Genomic DNA, 9316 nt, shown 5'->3' with positions numbered 1-9316 from the left:
CCCCCCCCCCCCCCCCCCCCCCCCCCCCCCCCCCCCCCCGCCCCAGCCAGGTTCGAGCGCTGGCCCTGCAACACCCCTCGCCCCCGCCGCCCAGCAACACATTAACACTTTCCGCGCCGGCCCCAGGCGCTCGCGGCTACTTTCCTCTGCCAGGTGGAGTGGCCAAGGGGCGAGCTCGCTGCATCCGCCGAGGCTCGTCCCAGCCCAGCTGGGGGCCAAGGGGCCGCTAGCAAAGGATCTCAGCTCCCGCGGCCCTTGCTCGGGCTTTGAAGTCAACGGGCGCTTTACCAGAGTAAGGGCTGCACCGTCGGGCCAGTTATTCCGAGTCACAGAGCAGCTCCTCGCTCAAATGACGCACCCACGGGGATGGGGCGTTGGTGCTACTCTCTTTCTTGGCATCAGGCTTTTCCTGGAAGACAGACTGGTCCGCGGACAGCGCGCAGCCCCTTACAATGCTCCTGTCCTCCTGTGAGTGCCCGAGCCCCACCCTGCACCATTTAGTCCCGGGTTAGGGGCTGGGCGTGTGGTGCTATTCGTGTGCAGCCGAGTCCCTGTGTGTTCTGGCCCTGGTGCCCTGTCCGCAGCACCAGCACTGTGCTCACAGTGCTAGGAAATGCTGCTGGTGTGCAACACAGCTTGGCCAGGCTACCGCGGTAAAACAACAGGGCTGGTCCCTTGTCCCCTTCCTTCTTGGGGCTTTGTTTGTTAAAGGGGTGCCACATTCATTTTACTGAGCCCAACAGCGTTGGAGTTGTACTGAGCTAAGTGCAGCCTAACCAGGTTGTTTCCCAGAAGTTATCTAACAGTGTGTCAGGTGCTCGTTGGTAGATTAGTCCTAAACTCCGTTTAGTAATGTGATTCGTGAGTACGTGTGAAGCTGGTGTTGCACTAGCAGCCTCATTCTTGGTGGTGGAAACCACAACCAGCTCCGTGTCATTGTAAAGAAGCAGAGGGGAATGGAAGTACCCATTGAAATGGACAAAGCCATGACTTTAAAACACTTCAGGAGGGCACGTCTAAAGAGGGTGGAGTGAAAAGCAAAATTATGCCCGCCACCGATGTAAGATCAGCCCTCAAAAACGCTTCTTATGCTGAACGCTAGTCAGCTCTGGTGGAGAGGCCATGGTACGGATACAATATAATGCTGCCATTGTTTGAACCAAGTAACCAGCCTGAAACTATTCCTGAACCCTAAATCCCTCTTTTGAGGAAATGCCCCTTTAAACACCACAGGTCTTATTTGGCTTCTACAAGATAACTTGTCTGTGATGTAGCTGAAACTTCCAACTTTTTATTATTTGAGTTCAATATTATATTGCCTGATAGTCTTAGCATCGATGTCCCACAAAATAAACTGCCTTAGAAGGTTTAATCAGGATTTATTATTAACAAACATAGAAATAGTCCACATGTGGTAATAAATTATTTTCATATTTTGGAAGTGTTTTCCGAACAGTTTTATCGAAAGGTGCTGGTAGAATAAAACTATTGCATATTTTAAAATCAGGATAAATTATATAAATTATACATACAAATAGACAATACCACCTCATTAACTCTACTTGATAATAAATAGATAAATAAAAACATTGATTGCCATTAGATTTTGAATTTTAAATTACGTTTAAAATATAGGTTTTTACATACAAATATACACTGGTGTCATGTTTGCATTTACAGTCAAAATATTCACGATTCATGATGCAAAATCAAATGGAGGTTCGTTTTCTATGTTGTTTAGAGAAGATTTGTTGTTTAGTTTTCTGGGGTCTTCAGGAGTCCACACTTTAGCTGTTCTAATAATGTTTTGTTCCTTAAGTTGCTTCTCATCAGTCCATGACAGAGAGTGTCCAGCAAGAGGAGGCAGTCCATAATCAGGGTCGCTTGGAGAAGGTGATCCTGGAAAAAGAGAGCAGTAGGAAAATAAATATTTTGCTATATACCAGTGGGAACCAGTCCAGGAACCCCTTCTCTTTGCTCTTGGCCGTTTCAGTGATGCAGGTAACCCAGCTAAATGTATAAGCATTACCGTGTGGCATGCAAAGAATAACAGCTTTCCTGGGTTTGAAAATACCAGGTTCCTCCCTCTTCTACCGGTCAGCCTAGCTGTGGATGGTCTCAAACCCTCTACAAGGTGCCCTTCTCTATCCAAGCTGCAGTCTTGCGCTAGGAGAGAAGTCGTGGCAACAGGCAAGGTGCACATTCCTTCAGACAAACGGTTCAAAGGAGAACGCGCTGTGTGTGCGCCTCTGAGAGCATGTGTGAGCCTGTCTTTGTGTGTATCTGGGGAGGTGTAAACCCAGCCCTGGTGTAACTCCAGGGAAGCCAACGGAGTTACGCCAGGGAGCAATTTGGACCTGGGCGCCTGTGTCTGTGCTGCCCACTTACTTGTGCCCCGGTGGCAGATGATGACTTTCTTGGGCTGGCTGGGGCTCTCGCTGCTGGCGCTCCGCAGGGGCAGGTCCGACTGCACCAGCTCGCTCAGGAAGTTGATGTAGCCAATGGCCAGGCGCAGGGTGTCCACCTTGGAGAGCCGCTTCTCGTAGGGCAGCGTGGGGATGTGGGACCTCAGCCCCTCGAAGGCGTCGTTGATGGACTGCATCCTCCGGCGCTCCCGCACGTTGGCCGCCTGCCTCAGCTGCTGCAGCTCGGCCTCGGAGCGCACCCGCCGGCGCCGCTTGGCGGAGCTCAGCGCCTTGAGCCTGCCCCCGGGGGACAGCAGCTCAGAGGCGGCCGCCCCGCAGCACTCGTAGGGGAAGCTGGGCGAGGAGGGGGAGGAGGAGGAAGAGAAGTTGGCCGCGGCGGCCGCCGCCTCGCAGCAATAGCCCCCCTCGCCCTGCCCCCCGTCCCGGTAATACTCCTGCAGCTGGTGGCTCAGGAAGTCCACGTCCTGCTCCAGGAACTCGTCCGCTTCCAGGGGGTCGCGGGAGGACTGGTCCGTGAAGAAATCCTCCTCGTCGAAGTAGGGGGGCGAGGAGAAGGAGTCCAGCCCCCCGGGGAAATGCTCCAGCAGCACCGTCTCCATGCTGCGCCCTGGCCCGGGCACGCTGGGGCGGCTGCCGCCCGCTGCTGCCCGGGGACCCAGCCGCGAGGAGCCTCCTACTGCTCCTGAGCCACTCGCCCTGGCTGCTCCCGGTGAGCCTCCTCCTGCTGCTGCTGCCCCAGCTCCTGCTGCGGGCGCTGCCCTGCCCCGGCGCCTCTGCCTCTCTCTAGGGAGGCTGCTGGGGACTTGCTAGAGCTGAGGGCTGGCACGCGAGGATTCTTATAACTACATCCACAGGCGCGTGCCATTAACCAACAGCGCCAGCCAATCAGAGCGAGACGGAGAGGGAGAGACTCAGGCGCGGGGGGTGGGGGTGCATACACCTAGAAAGCTCCTGAGCTATGAGGGGAGAGGCGGGGCCTGGTCCAGGCGGTGGGGAGGGGGGGCGCTGCCCCAGCTGCTGCCCCAGCTCTACCTGGCGCTGCTATGGCACCTTCAGGTGTTTGCACTCGCCCCTGCTCAGGGCACATGCAGGCCGAGTTGGGGAAGAGGTGATGAAAAGCAGTAGCAGCTCGGAGTGATTTTATCTGCGCCAGATCACCGGGACTGTGGGCAGGACTCCCTTGGTGGCCCTTCCCGTCCCGGTGCTATTTACCTATAACGCAACACTCAGCAAACTGAAGGGGAAATAGCAAGGCTAGTTTGTCGCCACGCTGTAGATTCCCCGCGTCTTAGAGATCGTGGACCCTAACATGGCTTTGATGAGCGCCTCTTAGCATGATACAATTCTTCAGTCTCTTATGAGGAAGGTGATGATACCTGCCCTAGAGAGCACGAAGCCTAAAGCACCGTGAGTTCATCCTCTGCTCAGACTGAGATGTTCGATATTCACATCCACCTGGACTGTCACAAAGCATTTTGCTACTGTCATTCCTTAGGGGGCTCTTAGAAAATTAATGAAAGCAACGTATTTCCCTTTCTTCTGTTATAGAATGTGAACATGTCATTCTAGATTTTGAACAGTATCTGTTTCACTGGTGACTTTTTAACTACACAAGGTGCTGAACAGCAAATGCATGCCATCCCCTTAATATCTTTATTTCTTTATCAAACACTTTTGAAATGGAGCATTAACTCACACAGATCACATTCGCAAAATCTACAGACGCGAAGTATGCCGTCCGAAGAGGTATATTTCATTCCTTGATACTTGGTGTCTTTGTCAAGTCACTTAAATATTTTTCCACCGTGTATTTAAGTAGTAATACAATGTATTCAGAGAGTCTGTGAGTTTACGCCGTTTTAAGAGTTATTTTAAAAGCAGGCATATGGTTGATGGATTGCTCGAGTGTTATTTTATTATTTTATTGGCGTTTGAAATTAAGACGCTCTAACATCAAAATAAATTACATCAACTTCTTGCGTTTGGGTGTGTATCGATTTTAAACATATCGGATTTTACTTCCCTCCCTCCCCCCCCCCCACACTGCTCCTCTGACGAATGCAGTCATTTTGCCGAGGTTCTGTTAATAATTCTCTAGCTGACTCTAATTGATTAAAGTGTTAAAAATTCTCACTGGGGTAAAATGGATTACACATCAGATTAGGGAAAGATTACCTCTGTGATTAACACTGCAATATTTTGCTCAGCAGAGTCTGTTGAGATTTACCGAAATTCACTTTCCAATGTATTACTAAGCATTTGAACAGATCAAAACAAAAATGGAAACATATCCTTCCTATATCAGCAAGCAAGACAGGAAAAGTAATAAATGACTGGACTTCAAAGCATTTAACAAAATTTTGATAACATAAGAGTAAAATGTGTCTCATAGTAGTGAACAAAGGCCTTTGTCAGAGCTATTTCTTGGGAAATCCTGTTTTTGGACTGAACCCACCGACGTGTAAAAGAAAAGAATAAGGTTCGAGTTTTAGTTCGGTAGGTTTTATTCAGAAACATGAAGAGGAATGAAACAACCCCCGTGGGCCGCTGTAAAATAACCCTCATTTGTTATGCTGAGGGGCAGCCAGTGTGCTGGGGGAAGTCCAGCTCGAAGGAACTGGAAAGATTTGGATCTATTTTTCGATCCACGTAGAAAAAGTCCCTTCAGAGGGATTCTTCTCACCAGATAAAGGCTGAAACTTGAAACGATCATAGATTTGTTTTCATTCCGTATGAAATGTAAAAACATATAAAGCTTTGTATTATATTAGAAACAGCTCCAATTAGCTTCACCCCAGTGGCTCTAGTATGTAGGAATTATGTATTTTCAGAGAAGAATTGATATTCATACAATAGCAGTTAGAAGGGAGTTTCCTATTAGTAACTGTTCCTCCTACTGGCTCTTTGGGGGGGGGGGAGAGGGAAGAAGCTCATGGGTAGCAGGATTAAGACCATGATGAGCAAAACATAACCCTTGTGCATGCTGGAATGGCTGCCTCGGACGAAAGGAAAAGCTGCAAGGCAGAGAGAGGTAGGCGAGCAGCGATAATAGGAGCACACCTTCTGCAGCACACTTGTATGTGACCTTGTCCTACAGAATATGACCTCGAATTAACTGCTTGGGGAGGAACAGAGCCCTAAACCCAGCCTGGCCCATTAGGTTTAGAAAAACCTTCCGCCTTTGTAAAGAAGTGGCTCTAGTGAATGCAGCGGTACTGCTAGGATCGAAGAGCTAAAAGCAGCGGGATCTTCATCAATCAGCGACAGCCCTCTGGTCAATCAGTTTCTCTGGCAGCCGCCCAGCCGCCCCAAGGGTCACGCAGTGATCAGCAGAGGCGTCTCTCCCCAGTCAGCCTCCAAAGAACAGCAGCGTCCCCCAGTTCTCATGACCTGGCTGGGCCCCCTGCTCGGAACACCCGGGAGGGAGCCAGCCCGGCCGTCTGGTGGTCAGGCTCCCTGGCCTTGATAAAGGAAACTTTGGGACGGTGCTAGAAGCTGCAAGGGGCGAGTGGCAAAGAGGTGCCAAATCCCAGCCAGCACGACACTGCAGGGTTCGTCCTAATTCATTTCATTAAGTGTTAAATTGTGTTCACAGTGCGCGAGGCACAGGGTGGGAAACAGGGTGAAAACCCAATGGGGCAAAAATCCCCTTGACTTCAGTGGGGCCAGGCTTTCACCGTCCGCCTCTGCCCGGGGGAGGATAAAATAGACATTGCTCCGCTTTTCTGCCTTCGCAAAGTCCCCAGTACTAGCAAAACCCGAGGTGCACAGACCTGCCGGCACAATGACTGCATGAGAGGTGATTTTACATCTCAGGGCTTGTCTACACTGACAATTTACAGTTGCAACTTTCTCGCTCAGGGGTGTGAAAAAACACCCCCCTGAGCGCAGCAAGTTTCAGTGGTGTAAAGCACCAGTGTAGACAGTGCCCCAACGCTGGTAGCTGCGCCCCTCCCGGAGGTGGTTTTTTTGGAGCGCTGGGAGAACTCTCTCCCAGCGCTGCGCCGCCACCACACAAGACACGCTCAGCTAGAACCCCAGGCCATTGAGAAGTAGTAATGAATTTGCTCAGACGTTGGAAATCTGGTGCAATAAGAGCCACTGAGCCAGAGAGATAAAGATGCAGCAATTGTTCCCAATCTCTGAAGTCTCGCTGTAATATGCAAGAGCACCCACGCCCGGATGTTACCTACTGGTGCCCGGATTGTACATGCTGATGAATTGCCGAGAGACAGGATACTGGGATAAAGAGAGACTTCTGACTTTTTCACGACTGCACCTTGTTTTCGTGTCAAGTGTATTTGCTTTGAGAGCAGCCAGGTAGTGGGAAGAAATTCTAGAGGGTTTCATCTGCCCTAAATAAATACATTTATTAAATGTTCTCAAATCATCTTTGCTGGCCGTTTCAAGATCACCAGGTGGGTGCCGCTGTAGAAGACACCGAAGAAAAGATGTCACGATTAAGGAATACAAGAGGATATAAGATACAGTGACAGCCTCCTGCAAAGTGAATTCCGAGCAGTATCAAATGCAGGCCTAATTCCTTGCTTGGAAAAGGGAAGTCTCTGTGCTGATTAGCTCATTATAATAATTAGTTACTGGTTCTATCAGTTGCATGAAAGGGAGATCGCTTTATAATCTTACCTGCATCCGAGTTTCTTTATACGTACTATTCAATGATCGCTTGCCTTCCCATTTACAACTGTTGGCTACTAATCTTGGTAATGGAAAGACTCATGGCGGTGTAATTATTCATCAGAAACTGTGCCCTGTCATTCCAAGGTTCATCAGATAGAAAGCCAAAGGTTTAGTGCGATGTCCTTCACTTGTGCAACTATGAAAGTTGTTTGAACTCCTGAAAAGTAAACATAATAAATTATTATAATCAGACTTGTACTTCGTGGCCTCATTCAGGAATAACGAAAATACAATGGCAGTGAACAAGTACCGACCCATTGACAAGAAGAGCTCTGCTGATTGCTAGAATACGTCGTCCCCGTCCCCGTCCCCCGCATCTGTAAAATACTGTTTGCCTGGTTGGTGTTACAAACTTAGCTTTACAAGGTACATGAGTCAGAAGGGGCAAATGCTGTCTGGGGTCAGGATCAAGGGGACATACAAGTGACCTAGCGTCACCTTTGCTACCTCTAGGTGCTCAGGTGCTCAGGTCCTGAACTCACTGCAGTGTGGCCAGACCCAAGGTCAGTCCTTGTAGCAAGATCTAGCAATACCAAGAACTGGGGTCACCAAATGAAATTAATAGGCAGTAGGTTTAAAACAAGCAAAAGGAAGTACTTCTTCACACAAAGCAGTCAATCTGTGGAACTCCTTGCCAGATGATGTTGTGAAGGCCAAGACAATAGCAGAGTTCAAAAAAGAACTAGATACGTTCATGAAGGATTGGTCCATCAATGGCTATTAGTCAGGATGGGCAGGGATGGTGTCCCTAGGCTCTGTTTGCCAGAAGCTGGGAATGGGTGACAGGGGATGGATCACTTGATGATTACCTATTCATTCCCTCTGGGATACCTGGCATTGGCCACTGTGGAAGACAGGATACTGAGCTAGATGGACCTTTGGTCTGACCCAGTATGGATGTTCTTACCACCTGAAAATCAGCAGGTCAGCCCAAATACAAAGACACTTCACTCAGAAACCTCTGCCACCAGCTCTCAGAATTGTCCTTTGAGACGTTGTCACTTAGAGGCAGCCTCCTCCTGGAATGCCTCTCTCTCCTTATTAGGCAGGAGTTTATAGGTGAGATATTTGCGCTACAGCTAAGCACCAAGACTTCAGCCAGGGAGAGGTGAAAGGCTGAACTAGGAACCATGTTGTCTGGTCAGACTAATTCTGACCAATGGTTGAGAGACTCTGGGGGACTCAGCGTCTATGTGCCCTGTCCGGACTCCTCCCAAATAGGCTGGTCTTTGGAACAGCATCGTGCCGTGCCCTCGTGTTTTGTTAGCGCGTGGGCGTCTGTAGCATTTGATTGACGTTCTGACATTCTCAGGCTATCGGTGCTCGGAGAGAGGCGCCAATACTTTGCCTGGCATTTTGGATTGGTGACATCAGTGGGCGAAAAGCCCTCGCCTCATTCTCGTCTCTCTATTAATCCTTCTGTGGTGGGAGCTGCAGCACTCCTGCAGGTTCGTGTCTCGCCGTAGCCACCTAGCTGCTGAAACGTCCAGGTATTCCTCGGAACTCGTGTTAACGAGCTTCAGTGTGCAAGGCGGTTCTGCACGTGGGCGGTGAAAGAGGGGCTGGGAGCGTGGCAAAGTCTGACAGCGCTGGAAATGAGCAGTCGGGACTGGGGATAACGGGGTGGGGACGCATAGACGCACAGTGAGGGTCAGGGCTTGCAGGATGCAGCAGTAAGTATGCACAAGGTATGCCGGTCAGCGGGACAGCAGAAGTGCTGCGGAGATGAGAGGGGAAAGACTCTGCGGATACTTCGGAAACTGAATGTTCCGCAGGACTTGGAAATATTGGAATTAGTAGAGAGTACCGGGTATGTCAGCAATGCTAAGAGCAGTAGAAGTGATAAGGGTACTGGATGTGTTTAGGCTAATCCTGTCGGAGAACCCTCAATTTAAACGTGACGCCTTGAATTTAAAATACTCTCCCGTTGGATTATGACACCATAGCTCCTGTATATCAAAGATGATACCATGTGATTGCTTTATACAACTCCTGAGATTTTTTGGCATCAAATCAGATCCCAGGAGTCTTTGAATCAAGTATGATTCCACGGACGCAATTATGATTTCATTGTACTGTGTAACTGATGTCAGTCATTATGCTGAAGATAACTGGGGAAGGGCCTAATTCAGTGATGTTTTACAGGCAACGCATTCTGTCATTTTTGACTTACATTTGAAAATGAATAAAAT

General features: G+C 49.5%; 1 protein-coding gene across 1 annotated transcript; it reads right to left on the bottom strand.

Moving 5' to 3' along the window:
• Nucleotides 1-1696: 1696 nt before the first annotated feature.
• On the bottom strand, nt 1697-3025 carry PTF1A (pancreas associated transcription factor 1a). The gene is made up of 2 exons (XM_024194465.2): nt 2389-3025; nt 1697-1899 (listed from the first exon to the last, which is right to left on the bottom strand). The coding sequence occupies exons 1-2, from the start codon at nt 3023-3025 to the stop codon at nt 1697-1699; spliced, it is 840 nt and encodes a 279-aa protein (XP_024050233.2).
• Between the last annotated feature and the right edge of the window lie 6291 nt (nt 3026-9316).

Source organism: Terrapene carolina, unplaced genomic scaffold, assembly GCF_002925995.2.
Source record: "Terrapene carolina triunguis isolate 2854851 unplaced genomic scaffold, T_m_triunguis-2.0 Scaffold84, whole genome shotgun sequence".
NCBI classification, from domain to species: Eukaryota; Metazoa; Chordata; order Testudines; family Emydidae; genus Terrapene; species Terrapene triunguis.
Note: the sequence above shows the minus strand (reverse complement) of the source record. Positions and strands in the feature narration are given on the sequence as shown.